The 12,733-nt window shown below is 39.5% G+C and overlaps 1 protein-coding gene across 5 annotated transcripts in view; it reads left to right on the top strand.

Moving 5' to 3' along the window:
- The window catches only part of UROS (uroporphyrinogen III synthase), a 47,067-nt gene that overhangs the window by 96 nt on the left and 34,238 nt on the right, over nt 1-12,733 (top strand). Inside the window, exons 1-4 of one of the 5 annotated variants that reach the window (XM_030569582.1) lie at nt 169-369; nt 5,217-5,295; nt 5,971-6,054; nt 10,794-10,890. In XM_030569582.1, the coding sequence (XP_030425442.1) occupies nt 5,233-5,295; nt 5,971-6,054; nt 10,794-10,890 (244 nt within the window). In that variant the 5' untranslated portion in view covers nt 169-369; nt 5,217-5,232. Of the gene's footprint in view, nt 1-168; nt 370-4,754; nt 4,852-5,093; nt 5,296-5,970; nt 6,055-10,793; nt 10,891-12,733 lie in introns of those variants that run through there. The other 4 variants (XM_030569581.1, XM_030569580.1, XM_030569584.1 and 1 more) reach the window with 4 other exon arrangements.

Genomic DNA, 12,733 nt, shown 5'->3' with positions numbered 1-12,733 from the left:
GTGAGCGGCGGGACGGGCCCTGGCGCTGCCCGGCCCGGGGGCTGTGGCTGGGAGCGGGCCGGGGAGCCGTGCGCTGCGGCGGGGCAGTTAAGAGGCGTCCCGGAGGGGGCTGAGGGACCTGGAGATGGGGTGGCCGCGGCTCCGGGTGCACAGGGTTCGGAGCACGGAAACGCGGCAGGGTGCGGGTGGGGACGAGGGCAGGCAAGGTGCAGGCCGGGGGCTACGATCTGCGGGCCGTGGCGGCAGAAATCCCGGCTCTGCATCGTTGTGCGAGGTCCAGGAGCTTGACAGCAGCATAACTCAGCAGCAGCCCTGCTGAAAATCGGCCACTCTGTCACAAGGGCTTGCAAAACCAAAGGGGTTTAAATGGTATGAATAAATAAAATCAACTCTCCGTTTTCAAGGTTTCTATTTTGTTTGTTTCTGTAATTTCATAGTCCTGGGAGGTTTCTAGTGATACGTGGCATCTTACGTGCTAGATAAAACCTTAATTTCTAATGTAAAAATCAAGCAGAACCGTCCTCCTCACTTTTTATGCCTCCATTATACATCATACAAAAGCAAAAAAGGGGCAAAAGCCCCTCCCCCTTTGCAGGTCACCTTATGCAATTTATATTAGCACTGAAGAACGATCTTTGCAATGATGGCGTTTTGAAACACATATGAAGGAGGGAATAAGCCAAGGGTGGAAGATTGGCGTCCATTACTTGTTTTAAGGCAGGGGTAATCAAATACTTTTTGTCAAGGGCCAGATTTCTTGCTCAAGGCATAGTCGAGGTCCAGACTCCAGAGAAAATAATAAATAAATAAATAAAAATTGGAGTCTATTCAAAAAGCATCTGGTGATCATTTTAAGGGTTTGACTTTTAGACAAAGAACTAGCAGGGGGAACATTACTGCTTCATTTCCCATTTCCAGATGTAAATCAACAGCCACTGATTCTTTATAGAAACTTTTTTTAAATGTTGGTCACAAGTTTGTGTTATCTCTGGAGAAATGGCGATAATGTAAAGGAGTGTAATGTTTAAATATATGTGGGAACACACTGAATATATCACCAAGGAAGTTGTGTGTATTATTCATGTATTTCCACCATTTCTAGGATATATAGGACTCTTCTATACAGCAGAAATGTTTCACAGGGTTCTATACTCTTTCAGTTTATTCAGCAGGAATCCAGCTGTTCAGAATAATAATTCATTAGCCAATTTCTGGGTCTCCTCAGAGTCTCTAGGACTTGAAGAATCCATTATAAATACAGATTATTATTCCTGTTTCTGTGGCACCTATAACACATTGTAATAAGCTGCAAAAGCTGTTACTTTTAAAAAGTATTATTTCTAAAGAAATCCAATTTATAGTACTGATGGTATCTTCCTTTCGTCATGGGAGTACCACTTCAGCAATAACAGCTGTTTCAACATTTCTGGTTTGGGAATACCATATTCAACATGCATATTTGCCCATACGTGGCTTCTTGGCTGTCTATACTCATCCCCATCTGTTAGGATGGCATTGTGCCTACATTCACGGCGATGTCAGTTGTCCTAGGGCATAATTGCTAAGAAAAATGATTTTGGAGCGGCTGTAGCCAAAACAATGCAAGGTTTGTCTCTTCTATAAGGCATGCCTGCTGCGTGAGAGCATTGCCATACAGGTGCATTATATTACTTTATATTTGATCATACATGTCAATATATATGCTAAATAAACCTGCCTGAACTGTGAAGGAAAAGACGACTCAAGGTTCAGAGAGATTTGTAGCTGCTTTTACAGCAGGTGCACCAAAGCCCTTCAAAGGACACTAGCATGGCACAACAAATATTACAGGAGTGCACAAATCTGCTGCTGCTCTAGCCCAAATTCTGTTTTCAGTCACACACTTTGCAATCCCTTTGAAGTCAATAAAGTAGCTGCCTTCTGGCAGAAATTAAAGCAAGCCAAAGACATTCATGGTATCAGGAGCAGACAGGCTTACTCAAAGTAAACCAGATGGCTGAGTCCAAAACAAGTTGTGTGATTTCTGTGTAAACTGGGCATTCAGATAATTGCATATTAGAGTAGTTTGTGATATTATAAGACTTTTCCCAATAATTTTTCTTTAGTTTTAATATATATTTTGCCCACAAGAACTAAACAGTGGAATTAATTTGATAGTTAGAAGCCTATAATAAGCTTATAAGTGTGGATTTATGGATATTTATGGATTTAAACCTGTTTATTATTCAGTATTTGACACACAACAGGCTACATGATGGGGAGATAATTTGGGTTCTGACTGCATCCAAAACATCAGTGACAACTCCCCTCCTTCCAGAATGCACCTGAATCAACTTTATGATTTCATTCTGGGGTTTTGTAACTCTAGTTCTGCTTTTTTACTCTTCCCTAGTAGAATTATTGCCTTGGGATGATTTTCATTTTTTCTTAGATTTACATTTTTGATGATTTCATTCTTAGCATTATTAAACATCATACATCTATTTTCAAAGAGGTGAAAGGATTTTTTAAAATGCCATTAAAGTATATAATTAGTGATGTATATTATGGAAAAGTTTGTAAGTTCATGCTGCGGTCAGAGTTTAGGTAATTTATGAAGTGTGTGTATCACTATTAAGAGAATGTATGAACTGTAAGGATATTGGAGTACATATATGTTTCCTTAATAATAATTTCAATACTTTCTAAGGCTTAGGCTGTTGGGTTTTTTAATCGTAGTGTTCTTTTTATGTAATTTATATAACAGTTTTAGTAATTACTGGAACAACTTTTAAGAGTAAGTTTAAAGTTTGTGTGAATTTCCTATGTTTAAAAAAAAAATCTGACACCCCCCACTCCCACCCCTGCGACATGTATATATTCACAGATGGACAGATAGAAAGGCACATACCCTCCTGAGGGCTTGATGAAGTCTGCCAAAGTTGAGTCTTACTACATTAGTCTATATAAGAGAATTTGGAACAGAGATGTCCTCCTGTGTATCTTATTTGGTCTGTCAGCCACAGGCAGAGACCTTGGGCTTAGATCTTCTGATACACTACCTTCTGTTGCCTCCTGTGGAATTGCTAATGTCTACAAGAAGAGAGCTGTGCTATAGTAAATATCATAAAGTCTTGCAGAAATGGATTTTCCTTCAGTGAACCTTAACAACTCTGCCAGTTCCACATTGCATTGCAGTGCTTTAAGTTCATTATTCTTAAGTGTTGATAACTGGTTGAAGTTTTGAAATGCTTAAATTTTATATGATGGGGTGGCTAGAGGAGATTCAGTCAATAGCAGGAAAGATTGTTAATGCCTTTAGTTTCAAAATCAAAATTCTAATAACCTATACTCTGTAGAGGGGTATACCAAACTTTGTTTATTTTGACTTTGGAATTTTGTTTCAAAGTTATAAATGGCTGAAAAATCATGAGAACGCTTATTTTTCAAGAAAAAAAGCTCAGTGTTTGACACTCCCCAAAATATTTGCTGCCCCTCTAAATTAAGCATAAAAATGTTCATAGGAATATCTTCTTCCTATGAAAAGTTAAGAGGATGTGTGTGTCCAAATTAGACTTATTGTCATGCAACTGTCATCACAACCTTGTCTCAGGAGACTGATTAACACCTCAATAGGAAGAAGTGTTATGAGTTCCAGCCATGGCTGTGATATTGAATCCTCCTGTAGGAGAGAAATCAGGCCCCAATTCAGCAAAGTATCTAAGCTCATGCCTATTTTTAAGCACGACTAGCTGGTCTCATTGACTTCAGTGGGGTCTGATTTTCAGACATACTGAACTCTCACAGCTTCTGTTGACTTCATTTGGAAGTGTGTGCTCTGAAATACACATAATATAAAAATAAATTCCAAGATAAAACACTCTACTACATACACTTTTCTCCCTGGGGAGAGGATGAAAGAATAAATGAGACAGTTGCTAGTGCAGGGGTTCTCACAGCACATTTTTTGATGTCCTCAGAGTGCGGTCACCAACTCTTGCTGGTGGCCGCTATGACAATTTTTCTGAAAAAACTTAATTTTAGGAAAAACAAATATCATAGAATCTATATGCACATATACCTGTCCAAATCATTGTAATTTATTTATATAGGGTTGTTGGGTTTTTTGCAGACTCAATAACAACAACAATGTACAGTTGTCTCTATATTTTACTGGCCCTGAACAGAATAGAAATACAAATAAGGTGCTTTGCATGTTCTTGTCTTTTTTGTTGTTTCTTTTGCTTTTTTGGTTTCTGTTTTTTTTCTTTTAAATAGAATTGATAGCAAGTCTGCTTCTGTGAAAAATGATATTTGTATGTTTGTTAATATCACTTTTCACAGCAGCAGACTTGTTAGCTAGCTGTGGGGCAGTGAAAAGTGATATTAACAAACATACAAATATCACTTTTCACATGAGACCCACACAGCCCTGGCAAGCCAGGGGACAAATTAAGCCTTGGATGAGGTGGTGGGTAGGGAGCATTGGGGGCCAGAGGTGATGGGGTGGATGGGTTCAGGGCTGAGAGAGGCAGCGCAGGCCAGAGGCGATGAGGCAGGTGGTGAGCTTGAACCCCAGTGGCCAGAGCCTGCTGCCACGTGGCTGAAGATTTCCGCCTCCCACCCCAGGGCTGAAGCTGGAAGCCTGAGTCCCACTGCCCATGGAAAGGTGGGGAACTCACACCGGCTGTCAACTCCTCCGGCGTTTGTGGCTCCAGAGTCAGGCAAGGCCCAGCCCCTACTTGCAGGCCCAGAGGAGGTGCCAAAACTTTGCCCTCCCTCTCCCCCATCACTACCCAACCAGCTGTGGCTGCATGCGAGAAATGCTGGCTTAGTGCACCACTGGAAGGTGCTCAAATACCATGTGATGAGGTCAGTATAAGAACCAATATAGAATAGAATAGCAAAGCTGTCAGAGGATGCTCATATTACTACGTTAATGTGTTACTGAGATTATTCCTTTTTAAAAGTGTTTTCTTTTAAAGTACATTCTTTTCATTGTCGTTTGTCTCTCTGTAAGTGGTATCATTCAAAACCAGCATACTTTTTGCTGGCCTTATCAGGGTGGATGTTCACTCCCAGAGAATGTTCGTTAACTGCTTACTCATTATGTAAACAGTAGTGCATCTGTCAATTATTCTGTTTCTTGTGGTGCATAACTTTTATTGGCATTGTACAGAGAGAAGTACTCTAGATCTAATTTAGATATTTCTTTACTGTATTTCAATGTTCTGTAGCCATTTTTGGTAAACAATGAAGGTTCTGTTACTGAAGGACCCCAAAGACAGAGGCTCAGGACCAGATCCATATATTCAAGTAAGTAACATGGGGGTGGGGGAAGCTATTCCTTGTGTTGTTTCACTGTTAAATTAATAATAATACTTAGCAATTAAACATTGATGTGATTGGATGTTACAAAACTAGGAAAAATGTTTGAAATGTTAGTATCTATTGAGAAAACTAACTTTCCAGTGTAATTTGCACTATTACAAAAAGTAGTTTTAGATTTGACAGTTATGCACTAAAACCAAAGTTAAAGTTCTTAGCTGGTAATCATCCGTTGCTACTGAAGTTAGTTTTTAACTGGGTAAATGACTAAATATCAGTTTGCTTTCACATAGATCAGAATTATGATTACAGTATTTTGTAATTGTTACAAACAATTGTTAGCAGTCTCCACTGAGAGTTCAGCAACATAATTGGATACTTAAATATCCAGATGTGGCCCTCGGGCCAAAAAGTTTGCCCACCCTGTTTTATATTGTACCTGCTCAATGGATAAATACAGGGCTTCAGTCTCCAGGACTATCAGTACAATATCTTTCAGCAGCACTAAATTCATCAGTAAAAACCAAAAATTCCATAGACAGTGTTGGATTTTAGTTCAGAAAAGTAGTTGAATAATTCTGCTGCTAAATAGCCCATTCTTATAAATATAAATAACCACTATTTGTGATGCATTCCAATGACTAGATATACTTTTATCCATAGGAATTAGGTTTATATGGATTTGAAGCAGCTTTGATCCCTGTTTTGTCATTTGAATTTGTGTCTCTTCAAACTTTCTTTGAAAAGGTAAGATTTCAACCTTTTAGTAGTCCTGTTGGAGAAATTATGCCCTATGATTGCCAAGCTACAAAGACTAATCCTGATTCAATAATACCCCCCCACTGCTATCTGTATTACTATTTCTCTCCTGAATTGATAGGGAGTTAAAGAACTTTTCCCCAACTCTAGTCCCCTCCTTAAGTATATATTCTGTTAGTCTCATCCCTCATTGCCTAATTGGAGCAAAAAGCTGCTCCTAACGATGGTGAAGAACTTATGGAGCGTGCAAAACTCATCCCCTTGACATCATAAAATGATATAGTCCCTTGTCATGTAACTAACCTGACAGATTCAGCTGGGATGAGCTATAGCCAGTCTTGCAGTGACTGTAATACTAGGTCTATTGCCTAGAAGCCTTTGCCGTGGCAAGAAAACAGGCTTGATTTTAGGACTCACTTTCTTGCTCCCCCAAACCAGTGGGGGCTAGGGCAGGGGTTCTCAACCTTTTTTTTCTGAGGCCTCCCTTGAACATGCTATAAAAACTCCATGGCCCACAACAACCATTTTTCTGTATATAAAAACCAGGACCAGCATTAGGGGGTAACAAGCAGGGCAACTGCCTGGGGACCTGCAAAGTTACGTTGCTCAGGCTTCAGCTTCAGCCCTGGGTGGCGGGATTTGGGGCCCTGGGCTTCAGACCCATGCAGTGGGTCTTCAGCTTTCTGCCCTGGGTCCCAGCAAGTCTACTGCTGGCCCTGCTTGGTGAACCCCCCAAAACTTGCTTCTGGCCCCCCGGGGCACCCTGGCCCCTGGTTGAAAACCACTGGGCATGGGGACAGCACACTTAGTGGTTTGAGCTGCTCATCAGTGCTCTCTGTTTGTTGACTGGAAACTAAACTAAGATCTGACTGTGCTTTCTTCTATGCTTCTGCCTACGGCATAGGGTGCTGTAACACTAGGGTTTATATAAAGGAAGGTATATACAGGAAGGTGGGTTTATGCAAGAAAAAGATAGGCCTTCATAAGAACTTGTTTGTATGATTTGAACCACCCTGTTGCCTAGATTCTAAGGACACTGTTTACTATTCAATTTTCCCTACCTGACAGGTGCCCAATGGTGTGTTCCACAGAATGCTCTAAATAATGGGGATTTTGTGGACTTGAAAGAGAGGAGGGAAGGGCCATGTGAGCTGGAGAAAGAAACAGAAAAATGTGTTTAGTACGACTGGTTGACATTTTTTGTTTTGAAACATCTTGGAGACAAAAGATGGTCTTTTTACTGAACTGAAAACTTTCACAAAAAGCTTTTGTTTTTTTTTTTAATTTTCTGGTTTTTTTTAATTGAAAGTTTCAGAAATTTTAATTATTGCCCCCTTTTGTCCCTCCATTTTGCCATTAAATTAATCATAGCTAGGTTTTTGGGGGAGGGAGGATGTCACTTTTTCATTTTTCCCTTTGCCATTGTAACGTTTCAAAACTTCTTTACCCTGGAGAAGCTAGAATGGCAAAAGGAAAAATGAAAATTCAGACTAATCAAAAACTGGAGACGTTTGAATAATTACTGTGGCAGAATTAGTTTCATTTTTCCTTTTGCTATTCTACAACTTTTCAAAGGTTAGGAAAAATGAAAAGTTACAGACAGATTATGTCCCTGCACATAATTTATTTTATTGCACTTGGTGGCAAAAAGTGAGAGGAGGAAGACACAAAAATTCAAACATTTTTAAAAAGGTGTTTCCTGAAAATTTGGAGTGCGGGGGAGTGAGAAATTGTTCCATTTTGAACCCGGCAAGCTAGAAAAAACTTCAAAATTTTCAATTCATTCTCATAAAATTGATTTTCTTTCCTGTATTTTTAAAAACCCTCTACTCTGATGTTTGTTTAGACATTCTTTTGAGTCAGTTGCCAAGCACCTGGGCCTGTTAAATGATTATTAAAACTAAAAAACAAATATAAACTTTTTAAGGTAAGGCACTTTAGGGACTAACAAATTTATTTGGGCATAAGCTTTTGTGGGCTAAAAACCACTTCATCAGATGCATGGAGTGGAAAATACAGTAGAAAGATATATATACATACAGAGAACATGAAAAGATAGGGGTTGCCGTACCAACTCTAACGAGACAAATCAATTAAAGTGGGCTATTATCAGCAGGAGGGAAGATCACTTTTGTAGTGGTAATCAGGATGGCCCATTTCAAACAGTTGACAAGAAGGTGTGAGTAACAGTAGGAGGAAAAAAATTAGCATGAGGAAATAGTTTTTAGTTTGTGTAATGACCCATCCACTCCCAGTCTTTATTCAGGCCTAATTTGATGGTGTCCAGTTTGAAAATTTATTCCAGTTCTGCAGTTTCTCATTGGAGTCTGTTTTTGAAGTTTTTTTTGTTGAAGAATGGCCACTTTTAGGTCTCAGGTATCAGAGGGGTAGCTGTGTTAGTCTGGATCTGTAAAATGTGACAAAGAGTACTGTGGCACCTCATAGACTAACAGATGTATTGGAGCATAAGCTTTTGTATATGCTCCAATAGGTCTGTTAATCTGTAAGGTGCCACAGGACTCTTTGTCACTTTTAGGTCTGTAATTGAGTGTCCTGGGAGGTTGAAGTGTTCTCCAACTGGTTTTTGAATGTTATGATTCCTGATGTCAGATTTGTGTCCATTTATTCTTTTGCGTAGAGACTGTCCAGTTTGGCCAATGTACATGGCAGAGGGGAATTGCTAGCACATGATGGCATATATCACATTGATAGATGTGCAGGTGAACGAGCCCCTGATGGTGTGGCTGATGTGATTAGTTCCTGTGATGGTGTCCCTTGAATAGATATGTGGACCCGGGGGCTTTAAGGCTGAACAGCTCCCAGCTTTATATTGCAATACCTCAGTAAGCCATTCTGCCTAAAAGGCCAGTGCCTGTCCTTTGCCTACTCTTCGAGGGCTATGACCAGTGTATTGCCAGCACTTACAAATGACCACACAGCTCCTAAGCCAGCACATTTATTGTTAAGGTAAAATCATCACAAAGAAAGCATATAAAAACACCACCACCAACAGAAACATACACACATGCTACAAAGCTTACCAGGTTCACCCCCAATTTTAACATAGATCACTGGTAATGTCAGTCCTTCAAACCTGACAACTAGGTCTTCCCCATGGTTGCAAGTTCATATCAGTCTTTAGATCAAGAACCAGAATGAAGGCCCTGAGTTATTTTGAGGTGGGGCTAGTTAGCCAAAAGTCTTCCTTGTCTGTTGGGCTCTGGAAAATCTAGTTTGAACCGGAATATGCAAGCCTCCCTAGAAGGTACTGTAGTACCTTTCTGGAGGTGTTATAAACTGAGTGATTTGTGCTGATCATCCCCTACTGTTGGCCAGTTATGAAGCCAGAGTTAGGAGGCATGGGCGATCCCAGGTATGTTCTACTTGCGAAAGCTCTAAGATTAGTGCTTTTATTGCAGCTTTAGTAGCATTAAATACACTTTATGAGGAGGTTAAATGAAACGAACAGCTTTGGTGAAATCCTGGCTTCACTGAAGTAAATGGGAGTTTTGCCATGGACTTTAGTGGGGCCAGTATTTCACCCTACTTTAAATCCAGTCGTTTTTGATTCTCAGAGTATGCAATATACATGCATTTGTTATTAGCATTTTGCGTTGTGAATCTCTATATGGTCTCTGATTGCTAACCCAAATTTATCTATAACCCTCAGACATCCGACAGTCCTAGTTTTTATTTTATTGTATACAAAGACGTTATGTAACTGAGATGATAGAAAATGGTATTTATGCTAAAGAAGTTTCCCACATTATTTTAATATTCCTTATTTGGGTGTTCTATGTTAGGGGTATATGCCTGCAGTAGGTTCCATACAGAGCCAGTTTCAGGATTGGGTGCTTAGTTGTTAAAAAGTACCTTAAACATTTGTCCTGTACTCATGTACAAGATGAGTATTTTACACTTTTTATGCCAGGTTTTGAAAAGAGCTCAGCACCCAGTAGCTCCCATGTAGGCACCTAAATAAAGTAGTGAGATTTTCAAAAGCGTTCAGTACTTTTCAGCCCCCCATTACCCTAGAACCGTGAGGGGAAAAAAATTGGCTTAACAGCTGTCTTAGCCCTTCTCTTGCCTTGGGCTTAAAGTTTTGTGCTGCACCCACAAAATTGCACACTTGATGTTCTCTCTGCCGTTACCATTTTAAAAAGTATTTTATTTAAAATTTGAGATACATAGTTCTGTGTTATCCATGTTCTTACAAATGTCCAGGGATATTTACTGAAATGCTAAATTTAAATTGTATAATCTGTTACTATGTTCAGACAAGGCCTACAATTATTAGGAACTCACAGACATTTTTTTTGTTGGTGGTGTTTTTCGCATAGACAGTCAGTAATTTGAACTAGTCTTCATCCTGGCAGTGAGGCAAGCACCTGAGTTATTGCTAGCAATAGTTATTAGCTTCCCCTGTAAGAATTTTAAATCCATCATACAACACTTTTCTCACATACAAGTCTGGTGAGAAGAATTTATGTCTGTTCCTACATTCAGATTTCAGAATTAACATTGTCGTGTGTGAAAGTTTGAGTTAGCCTGAATTTAGTGTTATAAATCTCAATAATATTTTTGCTACTTGTATTAAGTGATCAAAATATTTGCTACTTTGGTTTATAACATTCATATTATAAAATCGTAACATTGACTGTATGTTTTTTGAACTTCCCAGTTTTTTGAACTTTATCTAAATATATTTTCTAAATTGTTTTTGGTAGCTCTCTCATCCAGATCATTATGAGGGTTTAATTTTTACCAGTCCAAGAGCAGTAGAAGCTGCCAAGTTATGTTTGGGAGAGAATAGTAAAAATGAAGGTAAGTGCAGATTTATACCTTTGGTTATGTCTTTTTAAATGAAGTTTTGTAAATTTCATTCTCTCTCCCACCAGAGTCTACTTAATGTGTACGTATGTGTATATTTAAAAAAAATGATATCTAATAATTGACTTTGAATATTTAAAGACACCATGCGGCTTTATGCTTAGGTGAGCTTTCACATGTAGAGATTTTGTTTGTTTGTTCCCTCCCATAACTAGAAAAATTATTAGTATAACAAAAAACTCTGAGTTCAAGTTACTAATTAGATTTCATTTTTCCCCATCAAGTGAATGCAAGTTATTCTTCTTAGTAATGCTAGGACAGTGGTAAGCACTAACTGAGGAATCCATTTCAGTTTTTAATATAGAAAGGTATATTCTGGGACTGTACATAGGCGTCCACTGAAAACTCTCTAGCCGCTAGAAACTGGCCATCCCATCATCATGCATGTATGATTCTCATGAAATCTTATTTGAAACAGTTTTTTTAAATCTTGGAAATAAAAAAATCTGTCATGTGGATTGAAAAGTAGCGAAAAGACAGTGAACAAATGATAATGAATAAACAGCAATGTACCAGGTTGGGTGGAAAAGTCTTGTGGAACATTACATAGAAATGGTCATATCAGATTAGATCAATAGTCTGTCTAGTCGGGTATTCTGGCTTTAACAGTGGCTAGTACAAGATGCTTCAGAGAAAGGTGCAAGAAAGCATATAAATGGACAATTATTGAATAGCCTGCATGTAACGAAAGTTTCTTTCTATTCTCAGACAGTTAGTAATTGGTTTATCTCCATAGAACAAGGATACACACCCTTTAATATTTGTATCTAACTGTCCTGGGGTGCTCTACTCACTCCTGGGGATTAGCTGTGCCAGGCCAATGCCCCTTCCTGCAGTGGCACTCCATCACTCTCTCTGTGCCTCACTCTCTCAGGACTCAACAGCTCTCCCTTTGTGGCTTGGCCCTCCAGCCAGGTCACTTTAGTACTCCCTTTCTGGGGAGTCAAAGTATCTCTGGTCTCACTGTCCCAGGCAGTTTTCCCATTCACTTCCCCTTAACAGTGCCCCTTCTCCAGTGGCTGGCAGGGGAACCCAGGCCTGCCCTCTATACTGGGTTCCAGCCCAGGGACCCTACAACAAGCTGTCAAGGTCTGCACAGTCCTGAACCTTACTGCTGTATCCCTGGGCTACGTCCTACCTTACCTTATCTTATCCTGAGAGTGACTGTAGCCTCATTCTCTATAGCTCGCATCTGCCCTCAGCTGCTGGGCTTTATACAGGCCCAGTCTGTTCCTGTTCAGCTCAGCCTCATTTCTAATTAGTCCTTGCCACCTCCTTCAGGTGCTGCGTAGGTGGTTAATTGGCCCATCTCACCATCTTAACCCCTTCAGGCCTTGTGTGGGGTAAACATCTCTTCGCACTAACGTAATTCTGACTGTTCTCATTAACTATAAAACTATCTTATCCTTTTCTAAAATCCTACTGAACTCTAGAACTCAATGTTTTATCTTCTGGCAATGAGTTCCACAGGTTATCTGTGCACTGGTTAAACAATTATTTCCTTTCACAAGTTTTAAATGTATTTATCGTCTCATTTCAAATGATATCCCCCTCATTCTTGTATTATGAGCAAGAGTAATTTGAAACACCTGATTTACCTTCTCCATATTTAGGCTTTGATCATGCAAGCATGTATATGAGTAGTTTTACAAATGTAAGTAGTACCAGCTCAGTGAGACTGTTCCTGTATTTAAGTGTTTGCAGGATTAGCACCTTTGATTTTAAGCTTTTGGGGGCAAAGACCATCTCTTTGTTTGTATTTGTACAATACTTGTTA

This window comes from Gopherus evgoodei, chromosome 7, assembly GCF_007399415.2.
Source record: "Gopherus evgoodei ecotype Sinaloan lineage chromosome 7, rGopEvg1_v1.p, whole genome shotgun sequence".
NCBI classification, from domain to species: domain Eukaryota; kingdom Metazoa; phylum Chordata; order Testudines; family Testudinidae; genus Gopherus; species Gopherus evgoodei.
The sequence above is the reverse complement of the archived record's forward strand: the minus strand, read 5'-3'. Positions and strand labels throughout refer to the sequence as shown.